Source organism: Huiozyma naganishii, chromosome 3 (assembly GCF_000348985.1).
Source record: "Huiozyma naganishii CBS 8797 chromosome 3, complete genome".
Classification (NCBI taxonomy): Eukaryota; Fungi; Ascomycota; class Saccharomycetes; order Saccharomycetales; family Saccharomycetaceae; genus Huiozyma; species Huiozyma naganishii.
Genome location: NC_035924.1, coordinates 955,570 through 981,271, shown reverse-complemented (window position 1 = coordinate 981,271; position 25,702 = coordinate 955,570). Strand labels below are relative to the sequence as shown.

General features: G+C 50.0%; 16 protein-coding genes across 16 annotated transcripts; 10 read left to right on the top strand and 6 right to left on the bottom strand.

The window, feature by feature from the left end:
- Positions 1-64: 64 nt before the first annotated feature.
- Positions 65-1,078, top strand: YPQ2 (Ypq2p; the record flags this gene model as incomplete). The annotated part of the gene is made up of 1 exon (XM_022607242.1): positions 65-1,078. The coding sequence occupies one exon, from the start codon at positions 65-67 to the stop codon at positions 1,076-1,078; it is 1,014 nt and encodes a 337-aa protein (XP_022463857.1).
- A 321-nt stretch (positions 1,079-1,399) lies between these two features.
- Positions 1,400-2,362, top strand: TRR1 (thioredoxin-disulfide reductase TRR1; the record flags this gene model as incomplete). Its single annotated transcript, XM_022607240.1, has 1 exon — positions 1,400-2,362. The coding sequence occupies one exon, from the start codon at positions 1,400-1,402 to the stop codon at positions 2,360-2,362; it is 963 nt and encodes a 320-aa protein (XP_022463856.1).
- A 962-nt stretch (positions 2,363-3,324) lies between these two features.
- Positions 3,325-4,107, top strand: KNAG0C05080 (uncharacterized protein; the record flags this gene model as incomplete). Its single annotated transcript, XM_022607239.1, has 1 exon — positions 3,325-4,107. The coding sequence occupies one exon, from the start codon at positions 3,325-3,327 to the stop codon at positions 4,105-4,107; it is 783 nt and encodes a 260-aa protein (XP_022463855.1).
- A 391-nt stretch (positions 4,108-4,498) lies between these two features.
- TRP4 (anthranilate phosphoribosyltransferase) lies at positions 4,499-5,653 on the top strand (the record flags this gene model as incomplete). Its single annotated transcript, XM_022607238.1, has 1 exon — positions 4,499-5,653. One exon carries the CDS (start codon positions 4,499-4,501, stop codon positions 5,651-5,653), a length of 1,155 nt encoding a protein of 384 aa, XP_022463854.1.
- Positions 5,654-5,989: 336 nt separating this feature from the next.
- SPC110 (Spc110p) lies at positions 5,990-9,112 on the top strand (the record flags this gene model as incomplete). The annotated part of the gene is made up of 1 exon (XM_022607237.1): positions 5,990-9,112. One exon carries the CDS (start codon positions 5,990-5,992, stop codon positions 9,110-9,112), a length of 3,123 nt encoding a protein of 1,040 aa, XP_022463853.1.
- Positions 9,113-9,274: 162 nt separating this feature from the next.
- On the bottom strand, positions 9,275-9,646 carry CNL1 (Cnl1p; the record flags this gene model as incomplete). The annotated part of the gene is made up of 1 exon (XM_022607236.1): positions 9,275-9,646. The coding sequence occupies one exon, from the start codon at positions 9,644-9,646 to the stop codon at positions 9,275-9,277; it is 372 nt and encodes a 123-aa protein (XP_022463852.1).
- Positions 9,647-9,936: 290 nt separating this feature from the next.
- Positions 9,937-11,700, top strand: GGA1 (ubiquitin-binding protein; the record flags this gene model as incomplete). Its single annotated transcript, XM_022607235.1, has 1 exon — positions 9,937-11,700. One exon carries the CDS (start codon positions 9,937-9,939, stop codon positions 11,698-11,700), a length of 1,764 nt encoding a protein of 587 aa, XP_022463851.1.
- Positions 11,701-11,864: 164 nt separating this feature from the next.
- Positions 11,865-14,963, bottom strand: EAF1 (Eaf1p; the record flags this gene model as incomplete). The annotated part of the gene is made up of 1 exon (XM_022607234.1): positions 11,865-14,963. The coding sequence occupies one exon, from the start codon at positions 14,961-14,963 to the stop codon at positions 11,865-11,867; it is 3,099 nt and encodes a 1,032-aa protein (XP_022463850.1).
- Positions 14,964-15,208: 245 nt separating this feature from the next.
- Positions 15,209-16,084, bottom strand: BCP1 (protein-transporting protein BCP1; the record flags this gene model as incomplete). Its single annotated transcript, XM_022607233.1, has 1 exon — positions 15,209-16,084. The coding sequence occupies one exon, from the start codon at positions 16,082-16,084 to the stop codon at positions 15,209-15,211; it is 876 nt and encodes a 291-aa protein (XP_022463849.1).
- A 200-nt stretch (positions 16,085-16,284) lies between these two features.
- Positions 16,285-17,601, top strand: UBA4 (Uba4p; the record flags this gene model as incomplete). Its single annotated transcript, XM_022607232.1, has 1 exon — positions 16,285-17,601. The coding sequence occupies one exon, from the start codon at positions 16,285-16,287 to the stop codon at positions 17,599-17,601; it is 1,317 nt and encodes a 438-aa protein (XP_022463848.1).
- A 76-nt stretch (positions 17,602-17,677) lies between these two features.
- On the bottom strand, positions 17,678-19,645 carry TFC6 (transcription factor TFIIIC subunit TFC6; the record flags this gene model as incomplete). Its single annotated transcript, XM_022607231.1, has 1 exon — positions 17,678-19,645. One exon carries the CDS (start codon positions 19,643-19,645, stop codon positions 17,678-17,680), a length of 1,968 nt encoding a protein of 655 aa, XP_022463847.1.
- A 106-nt stretch (positions 19,646-19,751) lies between these two features.
- KNAG0C04990 (putative cystathionine beta-lyase) lies at positions 19,752-20,894 on the bottom strand (the record flags this gene model as incomplete). The annotated part of the gene is made up of 1 exon (XM_022607228.1): positions 19,752-20,894. One exon carries the CDS (start codon positions 20,892-20,894, stop codon positions 19,752-19,754), a length of 1,143 nt encoding a protein of 380 aa, XP_022463846.1.
- A 351-nt stretch (positions 20,895-21,245) lies between these two features.
- ESC2 (Esc2p) lies at positions 21,246-22,283 on the top strand (the record flags this gene model as incomplete). Its single annotated transcript, XM_022607227.1, has 1 exon — positions 21,246-22,283. One exon carries the CDS (start codon positions 21,246-21,248, stop codon positions 22,281-22,283), a length of 1,038 nt encoding a protein of 345 aa, XP_022463845.1.
- A 124-nt stretch (positions 22,284-22,407) lies between these two features.
- Positions 22,408-22,698, top strand: SEM1 (proteasome regulatory particle lid subunit SEM1; the record flags this gene model as incomplete). The annotated part of the gene is made up of 1 exon (XM_022607226.1): positions 22,408-22,698. One exon carries the CDS (start codon positions 22,408-22,410, stop codon positions 22,696-22,698), a length of 291 nt encoding a protein of 96 aa, XP_022463844.1.
- A 206-nt stretch (positions 22,699-22,904) lies between these two features.
- RPT5 (proteasome regulatory particle base subunit RPT5) lies at positions 22,905-24,176 on the top strand (the record flags this gene model as incomplete). Its single annotated transcript, XM_022607225.1, has 1 exon — positions 22,905-24,176. The coding sequence occupies one exon, from the start codon at positions 22,905-22,907 to the stop codon at positions 24,174-24,176; it is 1,272 nt and encodes a 423-aa protein (XP_022463843.1).
- Positions 24,177-24,248: 72 nt separating this feature from the next.
- On the bottom strand, positions 24,249-25,571 carry CDC40 (Cdc40p; the record flags this gene model as incomplete). The annotated part of the gene is made up of 1 exon (XM_022607224.1): positions 24,249-25,571. One exon carries the CDS (start codon positions 25,569-25,571, stop codon positions 24,249-24,251), a length of 1,323 nt encoding a protein of 440 aa, XP_022463842.1.
- Between the last annotated feature and the right edge of the window lie 131 nt (positions 25,572-25,702).

The window sequence follows — 25,702 nt, the reverse complement described above, 5'->3', positions numbered from 1 at the left end:
ATGACAGTTGGGATACTGTACTGTCGCTCATCGCTCCTCCCAAACGTTTCAAACAAAAGAAAGCATGAGTTGTGCACATTCCTTTTGGCCTGTGGTATCCACTGTGAATGGATCCATATCGTTTTTCAGCTCGTTTGTGGCGCTATTCCCACAGATTTTGGAAACGTACAGAGACAAGACCGTCGATGGTCTGTCGCCTTTGTTCCTGATATGCTGGCTCTGCGGTGATGTGACCTCGCTCATTGGTGCGTTGATGACGAACCAGTTGCTCTTCCAGGTTGTCCTTGCAGTTTATTTCTTATTTAACGACATGGTTGTATGCGGACAGTACTATTACTATGGGGTCGTCCACGACAACACCTTAGCCACGATTGGCCACGAACCGGTCCCCGTGCTCTCTCGAGTGTCACGCGGGTCCAACCTCTCCTACCATTCGATAGAGGAGGCACTCGAGCGGGAAAGAGCCGGTGAGAGGGACACTATAGGGAGCGACCACTCCGGACAGCGCGGGACGCCTGGCCGTAGCGGTAAAAGCCCCGCGTTGGCATTCACGCTAGCGCTAGCGTCACGAATCAACGCGAGCAACGCGATGCCCGTCCTGCTTCTGTCTGCTTCGGCGTCCGCGAGCCGCCCGCCCATGGTGCCCCCACCGCCTAACCAGGGTCACCTGAACGACGAAATCGGCATCACTTTATCCTGGCTCGGAGCGTGCTTCTACGTCGGGGCGCGGGTCCCGCAACTGATCAAGAACTACAGACGTAAATCGACAGACGGTATATCGCCGTTCCTGTTCGCGACGACGCTACTGGGGAACATCACATACAATGTGAGTATTTTCACCAGTTGCAACTTCATCAACGCTACAGACAAGTGGGGGTTCGTGTGGAACGCAATGCCGTTTATCTTCGGGAGCGCGGGAACCATCGCGTTCGACCTCGTGTACTTCTACCAGTACTACGTCCTCTACGCGGACGATTACAAGCTCAGAAACCTGGAGAGAGATTACCTAAGTTGCGCGAGCACCGACACGCACCCTGATGAGTCCAGCTCGTTGCTCGCTGAGGGACACGCGGAGTAAACAAGAGCTGAGATAGCACCCTCATCCTCATTCTCGTCCAGACCCTCGCCGCCCATTACGGCAGCAGCAGCAACCGAGGGGCGACTGCATTGCGTAAGCGAGGACTTCTTCGAGAAACTGACACCTCGTTTTTTTCACTTTTTTTTTTTCCCTCGACGTTCGAGTCTCTCTTTGACTAAGCTGGTTGTGGTCCGCCCGAGGTATTTAAACTGTGGTCTTAAGATACGATCTGGCTCCCCTTTCTTTACGATTCAGAGGGTCCTATCGAAGGTATAACCACTTATAAATCAGGTAACAATTAAGGTCACTCAACTGGTTAAAATGGTCCACAACAAAGTCACTATTATTGGCTCCGGGCCTGCTGCACACACCGCGGCCATCTACTTGGCCCGTGCTGAGATAAAACCCACTTTGTACGAGGGGATGCTTGCGAACGGTATTGCTGCCGGTGGGCAGTTGACCACCACGACGGAGATTGAGAATTTCCCCGGGTTCCCGGATGCGTTGACCGGCTCGGAACTGATGGACAGGATGAGACAGCAGTCCGTGAAGTTTGGGACGTCCATCATCACGGAGACGATCTCGAAGGTCGACCTGTCGTCGAAGCCTTTCAAGCTGTGGCCCGAGTTCTGCGAGGACGAGGAACCAATCACCACAGACGCTATCATCTTGGCCACGGGGGCCTCCGCGAAGAGATTGGGGCTCCCCGGTGAGGAGAAGTACTGGCAGACGGGGATTTCCGCGTGTGCTGTCTGTGACGGTGCCGTGCCCATCTTCAGAAACAAGCCGCTTGCAGTCATCGGTGGCGGTGACTCCGCCTGTGAGGAGGCCCAGTTCTTGACCAAGTACGGTTCGAAAGTGTACATGATCGTGAGAAAGGACTACCTAAGAGCGTCCAACATTATGAAGAGACGTGCCGAGAAGAACGAAAAGATTGAGATCTTGTACAACAGCGTAACGTTGGAGGCGAAAGGTGACGGGAAGTTCCTAAACGCGTTGACGATCAAGAACGTCAAGACCAACGAGGAGTCAGACCTCCCAGTGAACGGTCTATTCTACGCCATTGGCCACACCCCAGCTACGGAAATCGTAAAGGGTCAAGTGGACACTGACGAGGCTGGCTACATCAAGACAGTCCCCGGTTCCGCCATGACCTCTGTCCCTGGGCTGTTCGCTGCAGGTGATGTCCAAGACTCCAGGTACAGACAAGCCATCACATCCGCAGGTTCCGGTTGTATGGCTGCATTGGACGCTGAGAAGTACTTGACTGAACTGGAAGACTGATTGGCAAGCACCGAGGGGGTGGTTGCACCTTCTATAGATAAATTTTCTAATTCAGCCTAGATTATCAACGAAAATAATAGTATCTTCCAACATCGCACTGTTCCGTGCTTTTAGAGTCCTCAACTCCACACGCCGCAAACAAGTAGCGCATTGCAAGAATTGAATGATGGGATCAGCATCAAAACCTCATACAAACAAGAAACACAACGGATGTGCGTGCGTGTGTGGACCCCTAATGGTGCCATTCTGAAAATCACACCACCTACCTACTTGGAAATGAGCTCATTGCACTGAATTGGGCAATTGACCTCTGCATCGCACTCACTCATCATTGTGTTACTGAATGGCCTTAAACTGACCCCCAGAGCACTGCCGCAGAAGAAATAAACGCCAAGACAGAGAGGGGATTGCCAGAGAAGTATCACCTCATCGGCTCAAAACGGATAATACAGAAGAGGGTCCTTCCTATTGTCACCTCTTGCTTACAGCGGTTACACGTTATTATGGCACCACTTTTTGTTATTTATTTCCCTTTTTTGCCCTGCTTTGCAAACACTCTGCGCGTTTTCTTAGTCCAAATTGACAGAAGGGTCCTCGGAACCGTATACTGTACAATACTGAACCCTGAGCGTACCTGGCACCCCCTCTGAATGTGTTCAGTGATGCGAATGTAACTAACTTCGTTACATTGTTGATGCACAACCCTTAATACATCCCCCCGCCGCGTAAACAAATGATTAAAAGCGGAAAGTGTCAAGGCCTGCCGCAAAAGAACAAAGGCATTACTAGCAGAAACGTAAACGATCATACGATGATCATACGATGCTCTTTGGATATAAAAAGCTGGCCAAAATGCGTTTCAAGACTGATTCTGTTTCACCCCATTTCATCACTTGTCTCTCTTTCATCTTCTTAGACTACACTCAAACACCTATTATAATCGAAACCAATCACTAAACAAAATGTCTAACGAACTAGATAACTACTCACTTCTTTTTCTGACCAATGTATTTTCCGCAGCGGGTACTATGTACTCATGCATGGACGCCTTTTCCAGACCGCTTACTGTATGGGGGTGTACTTTTGGTCTAGTTGGTTCCGCTACGTCCATTGCCCTTAGCATCCTGGTCGGTACCGACATATTACTGGGGGATGAGGCAAACGGGTTATACTCGTTTGACAATTCCACGTCGCTGTTCTATTCGTCGATGAACAGCCAGTACTGTCCCGTGACGGCTTATTTGAAGCAGATAGAAGAAGAACAAGACGCTTTCCGAATAGCGTCTTGGATGGACAACCCCCAGGAATGGTGGAGCGACCTGAAGAATGGGATGAAGCTAATTAATGGCTCCCTGGACAAGAGAGTGCGTGAGATCGCAGGGTCAAACAGGAAGTGTCTGACCTACAATGTCAACAAACTCCTCCCTGCCAACTATAACTTAATGCAGTACGAAGTCTGTACTTCAAGAGCCGGACTTAAGTACCTACAGGATGCAGAGCTGAAACGGCAGGGCAAGAAAATGCTGGCTCAAGTCAAGAAACTATTGAAGGAGAAGGACATCACACCGAAACGGACCCTGATTAACCGCGGGTACACCAGATTTTTCGGAGACAAAGCTGTCGAGTTCACGGAAAGATTGGTCGAAATGGCCCAAGCTTTCCACGAGAAAAGGGAACTCGAGCTCAGTCTGGACAACTCCGAGAATGAATTCCTGTTCTCCATTAAACTTTTCAAAGACGTATAAGTTGACTATCGGCTTTTCTTTTTGTCTTATACCATTACGCATCTTATATAATTTGTCTTTCTCTTTAACGGCTAAACTCCCTTCTTAATTCAATTTCTTGCCCCCCAGCTACGGTTCGAGAGTCATACTGTATCATCTTGGTTACAGCAGCCTCACCGTACTCTGCTACCCTGGGGGACTTCGATGGCTTCCACCCGCCTATAAGCGTTTCTTTTCTTTTTTCTGTTCTTGATTTCCCTTTTGGGAAACAGACGACAAAAAAGAAATTCAAAAAAAGCAAAAAAGAGAAAAGTGACTAATTCTGGTTTTATATTAAGACTCTTTGAAGACGGCTGTTCATCCCAAGAGGTGAACACCATTTGGACCACGCAAGGGTCAAACACAACCGGTCATGCTCGTTAAGTACACTAAGAAGATACTAAGTCAACCATCGACTTTAACGCCCGAAGACCTGCACGATGCAGTCATTCTGCTGATCGATCAGTTGCGCAATAAGGATATTTCCAATGACCAGTATATAAGGATTGGTAGTTTCCTGTCCTGTCTGCGAACATCCGGTTTAGACCACAGGGCCGAGTACATTGCCGCCGCTGCAAGGGCTGTTTTGAATTTCTCCGATCTGGTCGACGTACCGCACTTCAAGGCGAGTAAAGATACAGTAGTGCTGGATATCGTCGGCACGTGGTGGGGACGGCCAGAACACTTTCAACGTCTCCACTTCTGCTGCCATTGTGGCCTCTGGGATCCCACATATCAAGATTTGCAAGCAGTGGGGGGAAGGCCTCGACCTCGAACAGGCGGGGCCGGCGACTTGATCTCCAAGTTGGGATGCGACGTGTCGAAGGTGAACGCCTCAACAGTACCGGAGTTATGGGAGGACAACTCATTTATGTTCCTCCTGGCACCATACTTTCATGACGGGATGGGTCGTGTCGCGAAGATACGGAAAGATTTGGGGATTCCAACGATATTCAACGTGTTGGGACCGTTGCTTCACCCTGTGGACTACGTAAATAAGCGAGTCCTTGGTGTTTACTCGAAGGACTTGGCTCTTGAGTACGCGAAGGCTGCCTCCATCGTGTATCCACGGAGTGAAACATTCGTTGTCTGGGGTCACGTAGGATTGGACGAAGTTTCTCCGATAGGGAAGACCACAGTTTGGCACGTGGACCCGGCCAATTCGACAGACGGACACATAGACACGTTCGAGATAGAGCCGGCAATGTTTGGCTTGCAAGAACATGCCATAGCAGAGTGTCCCTCACTGGGACCTGAAGCGAACGCACAACTTTTGAAGGACGAGATCCTCACCGGTAAAATCAAGTACGGCGATAATCACCCGATTTACGACTACATACTGCTGAACACAGCAGTACTGTACTGTCTAACTGAGGGCCATAAGGACTGGAAGCAAGGTATACACGCAGCGGAACAGAGTATACAGTCTGGGGAGGCGCTGAAGGCGCTTCTGAAATTTGTCACCGATGTGAAGAGGTTAGGTACCTCGGACGGCGAGTTCGAAATCCCACTGAAAAAAATCAACTAAACGAATGGGTCTTTCCAAACTTACACACAGAATATCATGGCAATCAACCACTGCCCCTCCCGCACTTCCAACAGAACAGGGACTTCCAACAGAACAGGACCCACCTTTGTATACTTACGTACCGGGCTGCCCCACCGTCTTAACATTCCACACATAATCGACCGGTCACGTGAGTTTTCATACTGAACGCGAATTTCAAAAAAAAAACGTCAGAAAGGAATAAAGAGTAAACAAACACCAAAACTTTGTGTAGCGTTTGCAAAGGTTGCGTAGGTTCCTGGTTGTGTAAGTAGTAGCAGTTTCGACGGTCTCACATACATTCATACACTATAGAAAATGAGTCCGGGAGGAGGTGCAATTGCCTCCAAGCATTTTGAGTTCACGCCCATAGGGTACGTCAAGGAAAAGCAAAGTGATGCCGCGGGGGATGCCAACCATAATCCAGCACTTTCACCAACACGGAACAACGACATAAATGAGAAGAGGGGTCGTGGGGGGAACGGTGCAGATTTTTCAGACTCGGAGGATGTGGCCCCCAGGAGGAAGCACCAGAGGCGCGCATCGGGAGACGACGACACTATCAACTCGATGAAGTTGTTCAACGACGCGTCGCAGTTCGATGACACCTTACCGGAGATCCAAGTCAACATGAAGAGCACCACTACAAAGATGAATGCCCCGGGGAAGAACTTGCTCACTGAGTTGAATGAAAATACCGCTGTTTCTAACCCGATTAGGCAGCAGCAACAGCAAATGCAGACTTATGCAAGGGCAATTTCGATTTTAAAGTTGAAGAATAACACTCTTATCCAATTGTTGAAAGACGAAGATCCTACGGGGAAAAACATAGATAAGAATTTGAAGCTGATAGACCAGTTGACTAAGGAAAAGGACAAGAATAACCTGTTGCTGCGGGATAACACACAGTTACAAACAGAACTGGATAAATTGACTGAACAGGTAAACAATAAAGACGACACTACCACGAATGAAAATGAGGAGGAATCTCATGCACAGTGCCAGGAGGAAAAAGACAGATTGTTAGCAAAGCTAGAAGATGACCAGACTGAACTGACAAAACTGCAAGACAAACTGACGGCACTAGAGAACTCAACGGAGTCAAGCTCGGAATTGAATAGACTAAACAATACTATTGTTGATCTTCAGGCCAATGAGAAGAAATACCAAATACAGATCTCACAGCTGGATATTAAGTTGAAGGACTCGACGAGGCTTCTTGAAACCAAAGAGGGGAGCTATCAGAGAGAAGTGACCTCTCTAAGCGAAAAGGTAAAGGAAACCACCCTCAAATTGACACAACAGAGGGAGGAATTCGAAAAAGTGAATAACGACCTAAAACAAAAACTGAGTGCATTACGCGAAGATTTGCGGAAAAAGGAGGATCAACATGAAAGAGAACTCCGCAAACTGAAAGACACCATCAAAAGCTCGAGCAACGACAACACAGAGTTTATAGAGTCCTTGAAGAAGGATGTTGAAACAAAGAGAACTCGCCTTGCTCAGTTGGAGACAGATTTGCAAAAGTCCAAAAGGAGAGTAACCGAATTGGAATCCACTTTAAACACAATAAACACTCAATATTCCGACATTCAGAAAGAGTTTAAGGAGTATCAAATAGATACCGACAGAAGGTTAAACAATATTGACAATTCGGACAAGAGGCATCTAGTTGAACATTCAAAAGAAATTGAAAGAGTTAAAGCCGACCATCTGCTTGAAATGACACAACTCGAAAAGAATTATGATTCTTTACTCACAGAATTAAATTCCTCAAAAGCTGAATTATCGGAGAAACTCGAAGGTGCCGAGTCGGAGCTCGCCAAATGCAAGGAGGAATTAAACTCCAAAAAAATCGAGCATGAACGTCTTATCAATTCTCATGAAACAAATGTAAAATCGTTAAAGGATCAAATTTATGATCAAACCACTCAAATACGAAGCTTAGAGAGCACTGTGGATGACCTAAGTGCAGATATAGGGAGGAAAGAGGCCGCACTGTTATTGCTTCAAACCAAATATGATGAATTATCGGACAGATATCAAAGCAATAATGAAATTTCGCAAGACGTGGAAAAGATCACCAGAAGTTTAGAGAATCAGATAAACGACCTAAATCACAAATTGAATCATGCAAATATTCTTTTATCGACTAAGGATGCAGAACTGTCATCTACAAGTAACGAGTTATCTTCTGCGACTACGTCTATCAAAAAATTAACTGCACAAATCCATGACAAAACTGAAAAGATTGAGCAATCAAGAGCTAAAATTTCCCAACTGGAAAGCCAACTGTTCAATAAGACCATCAAAGCATCGAAAGAATCGTTGAAGACCATAGAAACAAAAAACGCACAAATCGATGACTTAACTGAACAATTGGAAAAAGCAAAATCCGAGTTTGATAGAGCCTTGAAAACGAATAATATCTTGGAGGAACAAATCAGTAGGAAGTACCAAGATCAAATCAAAGACTTGGAAGATGAGGTCGACGGCTTGAGCAATACGCTGAGAATCAGAACGAGGGAGGAAAATGAAAGAATAAAACAATTGAACGAAGATATTCAGGAATGGCAGGACAGGTACGATACATTGAATGATACTCTACAGTCGCAAATAAGCAAACGTTCACACTCAACTAGAGCCGAACAGCTTTCCTTCAAAAGGGAAAGGGAGAGCTTGTTACAAGAAGTTGCCGAGAAAGATGGCGAAATAGACAAATTGAAGCAAAAGAATACCAGCATCCTGGAAGAGAATGACAACTTGAGAGACTATTTAAAATCGAGTTCCAAACTTTCGTCTGGTTTTGAACAACTCATGACGAAGTACAAAGACATGAAAAGGACGTTTGCTGAGCGGGTTGCCTCCTTGGAAAAGGAAAATTTGGAACTAGAAGAATCTTTGCACAGGACAAGAATCGATGCATTATCGAGGGACAGTTCCGGCCCATCGCCTAATGTGGACAGGACGCATGCTGATTTGGCTGATTACTACAGAATCAAATATCACAATGAGGTGACTCACAACAACGACATGAAAGTTATGAATGATTACTTGAATCTAGTGCTAAGGGCAACCACCCAGAAATTGAGGACTGATTTACGAAGAGTGAAAAGGGAACTGTCCACATCTGGTGCTTTATTTTCTGGTCAGTACAATGGAGACAATATGAACAGCTCATACGACGACTATATCCCTCCTACATCGCGTGCACAGTATGGACCAGTTTCCTACGACAACTACTACAATAACGACTACCTATACTCCAGACGCTCGCCTAGACTGAAATTCAAAACAGTTGCACTGATGGTGAAAGCCTGCATTAGAATGAAGAGTGTTGCACTAAAACATGACATGACAAGGCAGAATTTGAGATACCTGGAGAGGAAGATAAGAGCCGCGACTTCGACGAAGCCCAGTCGTGGTAATACATACCTCTAAGAGACAAATAAAGATATTTAGTAAATTGCATTTTCAATCCCTTATAATGTGTTACGTTATGTATGTAATTACTAGCGTAGTTCCCCCTTTTGCGATAGTCAAAGGGCTGTGTCATCCGCAACAATGCACAGCCCCTACCCGCCTTCAACTTGACCTGTTGTCTCACGTTGCTGCTGGTTTCTTACTTCTTGGAACCGTTTTGTAATCCTTCGATATTTGTGCCAGTCGTTCTTTGAAAGTAGCTGCTATGACGGCGAGCTGATCGAGCATATCGAAATGTGTTTCCAGATCGTCACACTTCTTCAGCAAGTCGCGGAACTCTGCAATGTTCTTGTCTATCACTTCTTCTATAATGTCACCAACAATCAATTGGTTCTGCCTACTGCAATGCTCGTTAGTTTGCAGCTGGATCGACTCTACGTAATCGCTAATTTTATACATGAGATAGTCGAAGTCCATCGTAAGTTTGTTAATTCCCAGTGGATCATCACTCGTCACTTCGGGACCTCCACCAGGGTGCCCATCATTCGACATCCTGCTCGCATAAATCTACTGCAGTCCCCCAACAACTGCGTCCAAGTAAACGTCCTCCCCAACGTACAGAGATACGGTAACTTATATGCTAACGCTGTCAGTCAACCTTCACATAAACTGTTAAAATCAGCTTCAAAAAAAAAATTAAATTAAAATAAACTAAAACTGGAACAACAAAGACTTGAAACAGTTTAAAACCGTGAAGACACCAGGTTCAATAGACCAGTCTGCCATCGTTTGCTAGTTTCTGCTTCTGCAAACACCATTGCCATTGACACTACCCTTTGAATATGTCTGGTATTTACTTGACCGACAGGCCCGTTCGGAGACCGCAGGGTTCAGGGTCTCCTTTGATAAGGAAAATCCAAAGGTCATGCAGGATGTCGCTGCCGGAACCTGATTTGGCTTTGAATTTGGATGTCGCCGACTATATCAACGAGAAGCAAGGTGGGACTGCTTACGATGCTACTCGTGCCATTGTGAAACTGATCAACAATAGGGACAGTCATACTGCTGTTTTTGCTCTTTCTCTACTAGACGTCTTGGTCAAGAACTGTGGATACCCGGTTCATTTGCAGATCTCGAGAAAGGAGTTTTTGAATGAGCTGGTCAGAAGGTTCCCAGAACACCCACCTTTGCGTTACTCTCGGGTGCAGAGACTGGTGCTCACTGCAATTGAAGAATGGTACCAGACCATTTGTAAACATGCTCCGTACAAGGATGATTTGAACTATATTAGGGATATGAGAAGATTGCTAAAGTACAAGGGTTACATCTTCCCCAAGATTCACTCTGAAGACTTGGCTGTGATGAGACCGACCGACCAGCTGAAAACGGCAAGTGAAATCCAAAAGGAGCAAGAGATTGCCCAAGCAGCCAAGCTCGAAGAATTGATTAGAAGTGGTAGACCGGAAGATCTTAGAGAAGCTAACAAGCTGATGAAGATTATGGCCGGTTTTAAAGAGGACAATGTTGTTCATGCTAAACAAACGGTTAACGCTGAGCTGAATAAGTTGAAAAGAAAGGCAGACTTATTGAATGAAATGCTTAACATGTCAAACGAGAGTGAGATAGCTGAAAACGGAACTATCGAGGAGCTATACGCTGCGTTGAAGGGCGCTCAGCCAAAGTTCCAAAAGATTATTGAGGAAGAGCACGACGACGACACCTTGATCCAGGACCTGTTGAAGTTTAACGACACCGTGAACCAACTTTTAAACAAGTATTCGCTTCTGAAAATTGGTAATACGACAGCCGCAAATGAGATTAATCCAGAGGTTATGGCTGCGACCCCAGAGTCTAACGTTGGCGCTTTGTCCAACGAAATTAACCTTATTGACTTTGGCGATGATATGGGCGCCACTTCTCCATCCCCTACCCCGAACGCTCCTGACCTTGCAGCAGCGACAGCAAATCAGAACAACATAGACCCGATGATGGACTTGTTGGGCGATCTAAACGATCTATCTTTATCTAACGGCAATGGCAGTGGAGACCTGCTCGGAAATAATGAACCTTTAGAACTAGGCGGTGGGATTTCACTGGATAGTAACACTGATGATATTTTTTCGGCCACATCCAATAAAACTGCATCGAACGTTTCAGCAGCACCCGCCAACACTGCGACAACAGGTACTCAGGACGGGTCCTTCGACCTGTTAGGTGATTTGACCTCATCTACCGGGCGTACCTCGACTCAGACAGCGACAAAAGTGTTAGTGAACACATCAGCGAACTTGAAGATAGAATTCGAAGTGACGAGAGAAAACGATTCTACCATCAAAGTGAAGGCTTGTTTCACAAACCTCGGCTCTGTACCTCTACAAGAATTCACCTTCTCTGTCGCCGTTCCTAAATCGATGCAGCTGAGGTTGCAACCTCAATCGGACAATATTTTGCAAACAGGAGTGAGTGAAGGTATCACCCAAGATGCATGGATAGAAAACGCTCTATCTTCATCAGAAAAACCTTTGAGGGTGAAATGGAAGGTGTCATACAAGATGAATGGTAATCCAGCTGATGAAATGGCGATCTTCACCTTGCCCAACGTCTAGTTATGTAAACCTTATTAACGGCCACTGAAAATTCTGTACAAATTCATCTTCTTTTGAATAGCAACTTCTTCTGTAGTGATACGCATGCCGATAATCCGTTTTACTGTGCTATATAGTGAGGGGAATCAATGTATGTAAATCAAATATTGAACGTTATGGAGACTCTACTTCTGATATCTCTGTAAGATTTCTGACGGCGTCGGAGACTTGATCTTATTCACGTCTGTGCCGTTAGCAGTCATCGAATTGGGCACGGGATGTCCTGGAAGCCCTGGAACAATCTGCGCTCCACTCCGCTGGATGATCTCGGCACGGGCCTGATGTATTTGTTGCTCCTTTATTTGCTTATAGTAACTCTCTGCCGCCTTGAGTGCCAGCTCTGGGGACAGATTCGGTTTCTGCAAAAGAATCTTTCGTGAGTACGACTCTACGATCTCACGCTCCGTCAACTTCCTTTGTGGAGGCAAGCTCTGAGGTGTGGGCTCAACTTTGACAGGGTTGGGTACCGTTTGCGCTCGCGCTGCTCCCTTGATCTGCTGTGCCTGTTGAGCGGCCTGTGTTTGTTTCTGCTGTAGCCTACTCTTCGCAGTCCTTCTTAACTGCATATCCCTTCTCAACGCTTCGTCTCGCTGCGCCTTCAACTGAGACATCTCAGCTGGTGTGGGGACTTTCATGTTTTTGCAGTCCAAGGGTTTTCTCGATTGTGTTGGGTTAGGTCTAGGCATATTTTCCCTCTTTTTGATACATCTTCTCATCACTTCAAACATACTCGCCCAGCGTAACCTCCTGTGACCACGCTGGATAGATTCTGCACCGACACCCAATGGTGATATTCTTCTATTTTGTCTCTGTTGAAACTTGTGAGCCTCAATCAACCACATCTGCGCTCTATGCGCCCGTGGGCCCTTCAAATCGTTAAAATTGAATCTTTCATTCAGTTGGACGAATCTTTCGAAGCACTGCCAAGGAGTCCGCCTTTCGATGTTCGACAAGTACGATCTGCTTGGCATGTGAACCATATTGGCACTGATCAGCTCCCAGTTATAGGCGTAATTGTTGATATTCTTGACCAGTTCTTGATCGTCTTCGGGCAGCCAGATTGTTGGTGTTCTATTTTGTAGGTATCTCAACGAAGGGACAGAGGGTGGCCTCAAATAATGGCTCCTTCGGTTCCCGTAAAACATTCCTCTCCTTTTACTCAATTGGACCAACGACTGTTCGTCATCTATCACCTGCCTTTCAATTAACTTATAAAAATGGTCATCCTCCAGCGTTGTCATAGATTTAGAGATCAGAGCAAACGGTAGGACATCTGGCTTTTCATTCTGGGTTTCCCCCAAAATTCCCGCTTCCTCTTTTACACCAACGTACAACGGGATGTCTTCCGCAATTGCCCTCTCATTGTCATTTAGCTCATCAAATGACAGAGTAAGCTTGAAGGGCCCCGCGGGGTTTCTCTGAGGGGAAGGTGCAGGATTCAGTGTAGAGTCTTTGACCAACGAGCCTAGTGATTCTGTTGTCATTGGTGCCGCTTCAGATGGTTCCTTTAACAACAGTTTTGTATCTATCGATGCCACAGTTGTTACCGGTGACGGTATCTCACTTTCTACATCTGCGGCAACTTCGCCTTGTGAATCAGGAGACCCTTGGGTGTGTGATTCTGTATTACTTTGAGCAGCTTCATCCTCTGCGTCTATGATTGCCGCCGGTTTCAATTCACTGTCACTTCCGACAGGATGCTCCTGGTCTGTGTCAACTGGGTTATTTGCCGTTTCCTGTTCCTCCTGGGATAGGAAACGTGGTTCTCTAGTTTCCACACACGAGTGTTCCTTCCCGTAAGTCCAGTAATCTGCCACTGCTTGTGCCATGGTGATACACACAGCCATCTTGTACTTTTTCCCCTCTTTGAAGTCGTCAGCCATCCATTTGGCTTCATTCAGCAATACACTATGATGCGTATCCCCATTGTTGAAGGGGTCTACGAATTTTTTTGGTTGTCTGAGGGACCATAGCCCCAGCCTTCTCAATTCTTCTATTCGCGAACTAACCACTGTGATTCTGGCCTCGTTCAATGCATTATTAATTATATCTGTTGTGAGGATCTTATGAGCCCTTGGGATTAGGTTAATTAGGGGCAAAGTCTGCGACATGTATCGTAATTCTGCGAGGGGTATGCCTTGCGCTACCTTTGAAGGTATGATATCCTTCATTAGCAGAAGAATGGATTCCTTTGAGTTTACATTATTGGGGACAAACCCACTTGTCTTTACATCCCTTTGGTTGTGTATTCTGTTGACCAGTTCGTTCTTGGACCTATGCGACGTTTCTATCGGGGTGGCCTTCGGCGTCGGTAGATTTGGATCCACGTAATATGGGATATGTTGGGTCATGGCGCGAGCCGGTCTTGATGCATCATCCTCAGTGTCCGCGGAACGATGCTCCGCGTGGTACGAATTGTATTGAGAGTCATCAAAGTGCACTTTTGCTCTCTTTGCGACGGGTTCCTCGGCGCTATCTTTTACGCCTGTCGAATCTGAACCAAGTTCTCTTTTGCGAGTTCCACTAGCAGGCTGCGATCGTGCCTTGACATCTGTCGTTTGTGACATTTCCGCCGTTTCCACTGGTTCCTGAAAAGACTGTTTCGGTACGCCTGCAACGTCGACTGAAATAAACTGGTCACCAGACTTACCGGTCCCGATGTCGACACTTTCGCTAGGACTAACCATTGACACCTGTGGAGTGCCACTTTTCGGCCTCCCCATAATGCTGATACTGTGTCGCGTCGCTGTGGACCCGGCGCTGCCCTTACCGCCTCCATTTTTACTCTGACTACCACTCTCACGTTTTGATATATTACTAATACTGCTCGTTGATATGCTTCTCTTCTTCGAGTTGATCAAAGAGTTTCTCCCTCCAGCGGCCTGCCTACCAGTCTGCAAATGCGGCGCCGAATTCGACAGATTCAAGCTCGGCCCAACATGATGACTGAGGTTGTGTGGTTGAGCGGGCAAACTAGAAGCATGGAACCGTAAACCCTTCTTCACTATATCGTTCTTCGCAAGAAACTCATCGAGATCGTTCTGGAACTTCGCCTCATCCACTATATCCAGCAGCTCCCCGAGCTTTGAAACACAGTACAGCTCCACGAGCTTCTTGTTCCTCGTATCTACCAGAGTCTCCAGGGATACCGCTCTTGTCTGCTCTATTTGCTGCTGTTGCAGCGGGCCCCCACCGACGGCGGGGTTCGACCAGTTATTGTTCATTCACGCCTGAATCAAGCAGGAAAAGAGACGTATCCAAATGCTGAATGGGTACCACAGACACACACACAATATACTAGCCTCAACACACACTCAGAGCGTCCCCTATTGCCCCGTTTCCAACCAGTGTACCAAGTAACTGTTGTTGTTGTTAACGATCAAAGTGAAAAATTGTTATTACGAATTTTATATGTTGTATGTATCAATGTTGAGAGGGTATCCAATAGTAGTAGTAGTAGCAGTAGTTACTACCACTGGGACATTTCTGTCTCCAAAGAGTCTACCCCCTTCAGCAGGGCGCTGTGACTCAGAACGGTGAAAGTTGGGATGACGCCCTTGGCCACGGGTCTCTCGACGTACAGATCGGCAAGAGGCTCGAAGAACCTGTCCTCCTCGTGGAAGAAATCGATCTCGTCGTTCTTGACCCTCTTCTTGGATCTCCCTGTGGCACCCTCGTCGTTCTCGTCGTCATCCATGTCGAAGTTGACCTCGTACTTCCTGCTGGCGATGACGTAGAAATCGTAGTGCTTGTCCTCGCCGCCCAACGCGCTGCTGACGTCCTCCAGTGTGATACGGTACATAGGTGGGACAACCTCGGGGGGCATGTTGATGAGTCTCTCGCTCAGTACAAGCGCACAACTCTTCCCGTTGTTTTCCACGGCTTGGAAGAACGCAGCAAGCTTCGGGTCCACTTTCTTCAAGTACGACGCGTAGTCAGAGTTCTTGTTCGCAGCGTAGTCCACCACGGCTAGGAAGCAGTACGGGTCCGACTGCTCCCCGTCTGTCTTAATCGTCGTCATCGGCGAGTCCAGCATCATGTGTGCCAGTGCGCTCAACTGGATCCTGTTACTCTCTTGCAACCCGAACAACTGCCGGGACAAGTTCTTCAACGCGTGGAAGTCGACCTCCGGATTTGCATTGTAGAAATCAAAGTCAATGTTGACAATATCATCGCCGGAGTCCCTGTCACCGTCACCGTCACCGTCCCCGTTTGTCTCAGAGTCCGTACTGCTGATATCGATCTCTGAATCAGAGGACCCCTGGTCTGCATCTCCCGCATCGTTGCGACTCCTCCGTTTCCTGGACTGCGCCGCCAAATCACTTAACAACACTGCCTTCACCATTCTGCGACGACTCTGGAACACCACCAAACACCACCACCATCAACAGCATCAACAGCAACAGCAACGTCTTCGATGGGCATCGCATCGATTTCTAAAATTTTTCACTTTTGAAGTTCTCGAAGACGATGAACAGCGACTTCTTGTGACGGTTGCTCCTCTTGTTGGCTTGCCGTGGCCAGCTTTTAATATTCCCGTGGGGTATGTCCGGCAATTCAAGTGATGCTCAGGCCGAGTTGATTAGATTGAGACGAGAGAATGAACTTCTGAGGGAGAAATTGAGACAGAGCGGGACGCAGGAGGGTGTGGGTGCCGATCGGCTTTCGTTGCCCGAGTACGAGAGGTACGGCAGACAGATGATTGTGGAGAGCACCGGTGGTGTCCAGGGACAGCTGCTTTTGAAGAGTGCGAAAGTGTTGGTTGTTGGGGCAGGTGGACTGGGAAGTCCCTGCCTGCCTTACTTGGCTGGTGCCGGCGTGGGGACCATTGGGATTGTGGACAACGACACCGTGGAGGTGTCCAACTTGCACCGGCAGGTGATTCACGATTCTGGGAAAGTGGGGATGTTGAAGTGTGAGTCCGCAAGAGAAGTGCTTGGCAAATTGAACCCGAACGTCAAAGTGGTCACGTACCCTGTGAGGTTAGACTACAGCAACGCATTCCGTATCTTCGAAGGGTACGACATAGTGTTGGACTGTACAGATACACCTCTGACACGGTACTTGGTTTCGGACGTCGCAGTGAACTTGGGGATGACCGTAGTCTCGGCGTCAGGCCTTGGCACGGAGGGACAACTGTCCGTTTTGAACTTCCAGGACTGCGGACCTTGCTACAGGTGCTTTTACCCAACACCACCACCACCGACATCCGTCGCCTCGTGTTCCGAAGGTGGTGTGATTGGGCCCTGTATTGGGATTGTCGGCGTCATGATGGCCGTGGAGACCATAAAGATCATACTGGGCGTCTACACGAAGGAAAACTTCAAACCTTTCCTCATGATGTACTCTGGGTTCCCAGGGCAGACTATAAGGACTTTCAAGATGAGGGGGAGACAACCTCAATGCATTGCGTGTGGTACAGAGCGCACGATCACTAAAGAAACGATTGAGTCCGGGATCGTCAATTACAACGTGTTTTGCGGATCGAGAAACTACAACGTTTGCCAACCGGAGGAGAGAATCTCCGTATCGGATCTTCAAGATGAACTTCTCGACATGGACACAACCGTCCTGCTGGATGTCCGCCCATCGCACCACTACAAAATATCGCACCTCCCCCATACGGTGAACGTGCCAATGAAGGAATTGAGAAACCTAGATCGGTCTGTAGACGCCTTGCAATCTCGGATCCCACAGATCACCGAGTCCAGCGATGTGCTCGTAATATGCCGTCACGGAAACGAATCGCAACTGGCGACGAGACTGCTCAAGGACGAGTTTAACATTAAAAACGTAAGGGATGTCACAGGTGGACTATTCAAATACATCGATGAGATAGACCCTTCGATGCCAAAATATTGATACAGGGGGGCATATAGTACAATCTATATACTGTTCATACGGAATAAGCAAGGAAGTGGCGCGTTAGCCAAGACTTCTATTCCATGGGTAATTTCTCCAGGGTCAGCAGTCCTGCGTTGTTACTGAACGCGTACACTTTTCCGTTGGTAGACGTTTGGATCCATTTGACGGCGCCGATGACGATACCGGGGGCATCGATACGGATCTTGCTGAGGTCGTTCACCGAGCATTTCTCGACGGAGTAGTTGTGATCCAGCCTGTATTGCCCAGTATGCGTGTCGTAGTCCCATTTCCACAGCTTCAGAGAGCTGTGCGTGTTGGAGATGTTCTTGACACCCGTTAGAAGCCGTCTTGCAACATTATCGATGTAGAGAGACCCATCCGCCGTACCGGACAATGCCAGCGGGTGTAATCTCGACGCGTCTATGGAGGTCACGGTTGAGTCCCTTGAATTTATTTGGTGGACCGCAAAGGAGGCCTTCGGTGGTATACCGCGAAGCGAGTTGCCCCCGTCACTGGTCAGGTAGGTGTACACTGTCGGAGAGTACACGAGCGGGTTTGTGTTGGATCCTCTAGATCTACCAACTACGCACTTTGTACTGGCGATGTGGCGCGGATCAAACAGGGAGAAGTACCCGTCGATGGATGCGACGCTGACAACGGTTGACTCAAACTTGGATGTCGCCGCGGCTATTGATATGATGTACGTCTCGAGTACTTTATGATACAAGGAGGGGACAGTGAGGTCGTCCGAGAGATCGAATTCTGCGACGAACCCGTTTTGAAACCCGCAGATGATTGTCGTTGGCGTGAGGAAGTCGAAGCAACTGATGTACGAGCCCACGAGAGAGATTGTCACGTCCGTGCCCGTGCATCTCCTGTACAGTGCGTCCGTGTCTCTGCGGATCTGTATAAACCGTACGCTGCCGTCCTGTGCGGTGAACCCGAGCACACCGATAGCTGTGTCGTTGTTCACCAAGCACCCGTCGTGCCATTTAAGGTTCCATGTATCCCCGAAGTTGTGCAATATGGTTTGAACTTTGGTGAGTCGCAGTTCCTGTGGGTCGAATTGAAGGATTTGTATACAGGATTTGTGCGGTGTGGTCCCGAACATCTTCAATCCCCGATCTGCGGCGTTATTCGAGAACTGTGACAAGGCCACTGCGAGGAACTGTACTCGGTCGTCCTCAGTATTGAGCCACGCCATGTCTGTCACGAGACTGCCACAATTGTAGACAAGTCCCTCCCTCCTATAGTGTTCGAACAGGGGGAACTCCTTCTGGTCGTTTGGGGAGAGACTTGTCGCTACGGATCCCAGCAAAACGTCTACGGGTTGTGCATCTACTTTGAATTCCGATTGGAATTGATCCTCTGTGATGTCAACGTACTGTGTTGTTCTACCGGTGGGGAAGAGCCTCTGAGTCGTGTCTGTCTCTGAGAATGCTGGCGGTTTGAAGTCCAGGTAATAGCGGGAATCCTGCTGTATGTTACTGCTCGGGAAATCGAACAGGTGCGTTTCAAACCCCTCCTTCACTTTGGCCAACTGCAACAGTTTCTGCTCGTTGGTACCGTACACTTTCTCTAGTTTGTCCCTGACGGAGCTGAGTTCCCTAAGGTTTCTTATAGTGCGTTGTTCGGACCCTGTGGGTCCCGATGAGGCACGGCTATTGGTACTGCGTTTCGCAGCTTGCGCCGGTTTCTTCGCCCGCGGTGTCTTGAGTCGTTTCCCCTTCTTCTTGGTGCTCTGTTCCTCCTCACTCTCCTCTTCGATGACTTCAATCTCGATATCGTCAGCCTCCTCCTCCTCTTCCTCTTCCTCATCATCGTCTTCCGGTTCAGCACCATTCATGACGAACTCCCCATCCCCCGTGGTGCCCAGCTCCGCGTCCATCCCGGTTTCCAAAGCAACCAGCTCGCTGACCGTGTCCCCGGCCCTCTTGGACGCTGCACGACGCGGTCTCCTACGACCAGCACCGCCGCCATGTGCCACACCTTCTACGGCACGCACTGCAGTGGACACGATGTCCTGTCCTGTCGAATCCATCCCCTGACTCAATTGCTGCGTTTCCACTGAGTTGTTGATCGGAGAGTAGTGATGTTCTTAAAGTGATCTCTTCTGTTATATACGTCTATAGAAAGGTTGCTGATGGCTATGGGTCGCTTTGCAAAGCGTTCAACGCAGTGGTCAGGTCCGCAATGAGGTCCTCTGCATTCTCGCAACCGACGGACACCCTGACAAGCGTCTGGTCGATGTGTGGGTCCGTCATGGCCCTCCATTCGACGAGGGACTCGACACCACCGAGGGACGTCGCGTGTTGGAAGTAGTGCAGCAGCTGTGGGAACCTCTTGCACTGGTCAATGGACCGTAGAGTGAGAGCAAACACGGGTGGGTGCCCGCCCTCTAGTTGTTCCGCGACCCAGGGTTCCCCAGTTTGCAGGGACGAGTGGTACAACTTGTCGAGGACGAGAGGCCAGTCACCGCGGTGGTCGTTGAGGTATGCCACCACGGCGGTGCAGTTGGTGGACTGCCGTTGGATGCGCAGTTCGAAAGTGCGCAGCGAGCGGAGTAAAAGATACGCCTCGAGGTTTGCGACGTTGGTCCCCAAGTATATCCTATCGTCGCGGAGTGCCCCCGCGGTCTGCTGGTCTCTTGTGACGAGCACCCCACTGAGCAAGTCCGAGTGTCCACCAAAGTACTTGGTCGCTGAGTGCATGACCATATCGCACCCGAACCTCCAAGGATCTTGGAGCGGTGGTGGAGCGAAAGTCGAATCCACTATCAGCACGGCCCCCCTCTCGTGAGCCTGTTCGGCGAGAAGGGACATATCCCTGGGGACAGTCCCCAATGGGTTGACTGGGCTCTCCAAGTGTACGACATCCCCAGGTTGAGCCATCTGCGGGACGTCATCTAGGGAACACTGCTGCATCCCAGTGGTTCTCGTGAGGATATGAGCAATGGCTCTACAACCATGGTAGCTCTGGTCTATGAACAATCGCTTCGGGTTGTAGTGGATCAGTGCTGCGAAGAACGCAGCGAGCCCAGAGTTGTACACTACTGCGTGGCCTCCTAGGATCTGCGAGAACAGACTCTCCAGCCGTGTTGAGTTCGGGTGTGCGAGTCTCGAGTAAATGGGTCTCTTGTCCATGAACTCGAGGGACTCACGGTCCCTCCAGGGCACGAGATCGTCCTTGTCGTAGCGGTACGTGGTCGAGACGTTGATCGGCGGAGCGACGTCGGGCACCCTGTTGTCCCTATCGTCTGCGTGTATCAGAGTTGTCGCGAGGTGTTCCATGCGTGGGGGGGGGGGTGTGACCTTACGATTACCTTGTCGCTCAATTGGCGGTGCCTCTCCCTCCTGCCCTCTTATATCGTAGCAGCGTCGTACCAGCAGCAGGTCTGCCCGTCTGGTACGTCCCCAAAATGTCGCAAACACCCTCTTGCAACCAACTGTGGCATCCAAGTCATGTGCTGGGGATGGTAGTTGGGTAGAGTAGGTACTGGCCAACTCCACGGGTGAGGCAGTAGCCTATATTGAGCTGTCATATCGGTGCACTCTCTTATACAGACCAGTTGTAGTTAACGTCTTACAACTCTTGCAACTACAAACCACTTCAACACAGTGTAGAGCAGGAGTGCCGTGACGATGGTGTCCTCTGACAGCGATGACGACTTCTTCAACATGGCAGGGTCTGACGCTGGGGAGCCGGTGCTCGCGGTGGCCCCGGTGGCCCCGGTGGTGCCGAAGAAGACCGCAACGGAGACGGTGCCGCTGGAGTTGGAGAGTAGTTCCAGCGAGAGTAGTCGACGGAGTAGTCGACGGGGCAGTGACCGTTCGGTATCCACAGAGTCAGGGTCTGATGAGAGCCCGCGGCGGAAACGACGTAAGATGGGTACGGACTCGAGCTCGAGTTCGAGTTCGGATGCCGAGTCAGGCCCTGACGATGAGGAACAGTTCTTCCAAGAGTTGCTCAGGGCGAGGACACAGTCCGTGGAGCCCGCCGAGACTGCTACAACGTCGACGGTGCCCTCCCCCGTGTACAGAGTACGGTTCCAATCGCAACTGGAGGGCACGCTGGGCAAGAGTGTGCAAGTGAAAGTGATCGGCACACGACCACTGGGGACAGTGTTGCCCAGTGTATTGAGTGCGTTGGTGAGAGCGTGTCGTGTACCACAGGTGTTGCAGGGTGGGTACACTGAGGGTGCCGTCGGGATGTACCGTGGTGGGGCACGCGTGCTTCCCTTTATGAACTGTAACTCGCTGGGTGTAGTGCAAGAGTTTGAGAACGAGGTGTTGGAAGTCGACGTGGTGCTGCGTGCGTTGAACCTGGAGACACCCGCCAGCGATGTGTCTGGTGGACAGGAGGCAACCAACGGAACCGAGGCTGCAGCCTCCGTCCCTGTTCCCGTTCCTGCCCCCGCCACCGCTGCAAGTGAATCCCCCGGTAATCCCGCCCCCGCCCTGATGAAGATCGCACTGCTGAGCGCAGACAATCGACGTCTCTACGTGAAGGTCCACGGCGGCACACCTTGTTCGCGACTGCTCGAATACTACAGGATGGAGCGTGGGCTTCCTGCCGGAGCACCTTTGCAACTACGGCTCGACGACGAGCAGGTGTCCCCAGAGACCCACATATCGGAACTGGACCTCGAGGACGGCGACGTCCTCGAGATAGCAGAGTGACAGCGTCTTCCTGCTCTTCCTCTCGTCGTCTTCGCCACAAAATTTTAAAAGCGACGACACTTCTATTCACTTAGAAGACCACTTCCAGGACTCCAAAGAGACCACTGCATCGACTGCAATCGGGATGAGCAACACACAGGCGACACGGGAGACCACACAGGCGAGCGGCACCGCTGCGACGACGGTCGCCACAGCTGCGACGAACACGGCAGCCCCACAGAAGAAACTATCCCTTGAAGAGGACGACGACGAGTTCGAGGACTTCCCAGTGGACGACTGGGACGCAAAGAGCACGGTCGGTGCCTCGCAAGGTGCCGCGCAGGGACAGGGCACTGCCCTCTGGGAGGAGAACTGGGACGACGTGGAGGTCGACGACGAGTTCACGCAGACGCTCAGGAGCGAGTTGCAAGCATAGGCGTACTCCCCCCACCTACATACACCAACTACTACATACACCAGCTACATACAGACCTGCCGTAACACCGATCCAGTAACACTGTCAGGACCCTTCGCTGCGACCACGACGTCTTCGATTTAAAAAGTTGAAGTTTAAGAAGTTTTGAAGGTGGCGACACCTTCACTGGAGCACTAGAGCAGTACAAGGCGACTGAGCACTCGGTAATGGCGACGCTGGAGGAATTGGACGTTGTGGGGGACGCTGCTGGCGGGGACGATGGACTGGCCCTTGAGCTCGGGTCCCTCTCGACGCAGGAGTTGCAGACGAGGAGCAAGTTACTTGACAACGAGATTCGGATCTTCAAGTCAGAGTTGCAACGGCTGCAGCACGAGAAGAACGTCATGCTGGAGAAGATCAAGGACAACAGGGAGAAGATCAAGAACAACAGGCAGCTGCCGTACCTCGTTGCGAACGTCGTTGAGATTATGGACGGCGGTGCCGGTGAAGAGGACGAAGAAAGGGCTGCGGGAGGGAAAGCCGCTGTGGTGAAGACCTCTTCGAGACAGACGGTGTTCTTGCCCATGGTAGGGCTCGTGGACCCGGATACGCTGAAACCGAACGATCTCGTAGGGGTGAACAAGGACTCGTACTTGATACTGGACACTTTACCCTCAGAGTTCGACAGCAGGGTGAAAGCGATGGAAGTGGATGAGAAACCGACGGAGACGTACTCGGACGTCGGTGGGCTAGACAAGCAGATTGAGGAACTTGTAGAGGCGATCGTGCTCCCTATGAAGCGAGCGGATAAGTTTAAAGACATGGGGATTCGTGCTCCCAAGGGGGCACTCATGTATGGTCCACCGGGTACGGGGAAGACACTTCTAGCGAGAGCGTGTGCTGCACAGACAAACGCGACTTTCTTGAAATTGGCAGCACCACAACTCGTACAGATGTTTATCGGGGAAGGTGCTAAGCTTGTCAGAGACGCCTTCGCCCTTGCAAAGGAAAAGGCACCCACGATCATCTTCATCGACGAACTGGACGCCATTGGGACTAAAAGATTCGACTCGGAGAAATCCGGTGACAGAGAAGTCCAGCGGACCATGCTTGAGTTGCTAAACCAACTGGACGGGTTCTCCTCAGACGATAACGTGAAGGTCCTTGCGGCAACGAACAGAGTCGACGTGTTGGATCCCGCATTGCTCAGATCGGGGAGACTCGACAGGAAGATAGAGTTCCCACTGCCCACAGAGGACTCCAGGGCACAGATCCTGCAGATCCACTCCAGAAAGATGACCACGGACGACGATATTAACTGGCAGGAACTTGCGAGATCTACGGACGAGTTCAACGGTGCTCAATTGAAGGCCGTCACCGTCGAGGCAGGGATGATCGCTCTCAGAAACGGCCAGGCCTCAGTGAAACACGAGGACTTTGTAGACGCCATCGGAGAAGTACAGGCAAGAAAGTCAAAGTCCGTCTCGTTCTACGCATAGAGGGATGCTTACACGATATATATATATCACTGTATATTGCCCAACTACATAACCATCTACTCCCCCTCCCACTCAGTCAAACATGTAGATCTTGCCCGCGGCACCGCTGCAGATCACTTTGCTCGTCTCCTGCGGGTGCCACTCCACCTGTGTAATGGGTCTCCTACCGGGTACTCGCAACTCACGCAGAAGTTTTGTCGTAGTCCAGTCCCACACGAGCACTTTACTCTTCGAGTCCCCCGAACACACGTACTTCCCGTCGGGGGAGAAGCCAACACCAATGCCGTACCCTGCACCGCGCTGGCCCCGGAACAGCTTCGTCTGGTGCCGCCGGTATTTGGGCCGCAGAGAGTACGTGTACAGCACGTTGTCCATGCTCTGCGTCACAAAGTATCCACCAGCAGGGTGCAGGGACACACTGGGCATCGAGTGCTGCGTCGTGTCGCTGATCTGCTTCACGGGAATGTTCACCCCACTGTCCCAGATCCGTACAGTCTTGTCCTCGGACGAAGAGATGAACTTAGTACCATCCGGGAAATACCTCAGAGCAAGGATCCCTCCCAAATGATGGTCGTACGTCTGCACGAGCCCGTCACGGGTGTCCACACGCGTGTCGTAGTGTAGGATCCGAGAGTCAGAGAGCCCGACAAGGTACTCGTCCGTGCCGTGTTGCGGGCGGAAGTCAACAGCTGTTGGAGTCGACCTCAGGGACAGCGACTGCAATACGGTACCCGTCTCTGTGTCCCACCGGTTCACCGTCTGGTCAAACGAGGCGCTCAGGAACTGCGACCCGTCGGGGACAAAGCGCGTCGCTCGGATTCCCTTGGAGTGCGACCGGTAGTCCCGCACGCATCGCCTATCGTGGTAGAAGTCCCACAGCCGCACTACAGCATCGTTTCCACCGGACATGAACAGGTGGCCAGTATTCGGGATGAACTGTAAAGTGTTCGTGCCGTTGCGATGCCCAGAGAAGGTCGCCTTGACCGTCTTCGGGAGGTAACACTTGAAGGATAGCGGCGGCTTCTCCAAATCAACAGCAACATCGGAAGGTACAGATAGTAGACTGCTCTGGCATCCTGGAGGGCCATAGTACCGCGATTGTGCATCTGCAATGTCCCCGTCAACCGTGGTGCCACCATCACTGTTGCTAGCGTCACCATCAACATCATCTTGGTCAACAATATCTGGTATCACAGCCGCATCACCATCGCTCTCGCTGCTCGACCAGGACTCCCAGGGTCCCGCCGCCTTCCTTTTCCGCTTCCACCGTTGGGTCTCGCCCTTGCTCACAGTGAACCGTCTCTTCAGCGAATTCTCGTCGGGAGACCGCCGCAACGCATCGCCAGACTCAGACTCGGATTCTGACTGCGAGGCGTACGCATTGAGAAGTTCCATACGATGTTGTACACCCTCAGCGCGCGTCCGTCACATCGAACTTTTGGCGATGAGGTTCAACGGCTCTCAGCTTCAACTGCAAAAATATATAAAACGTCACAAGGTGGCACAACTAACGTGATGCAGGCTGA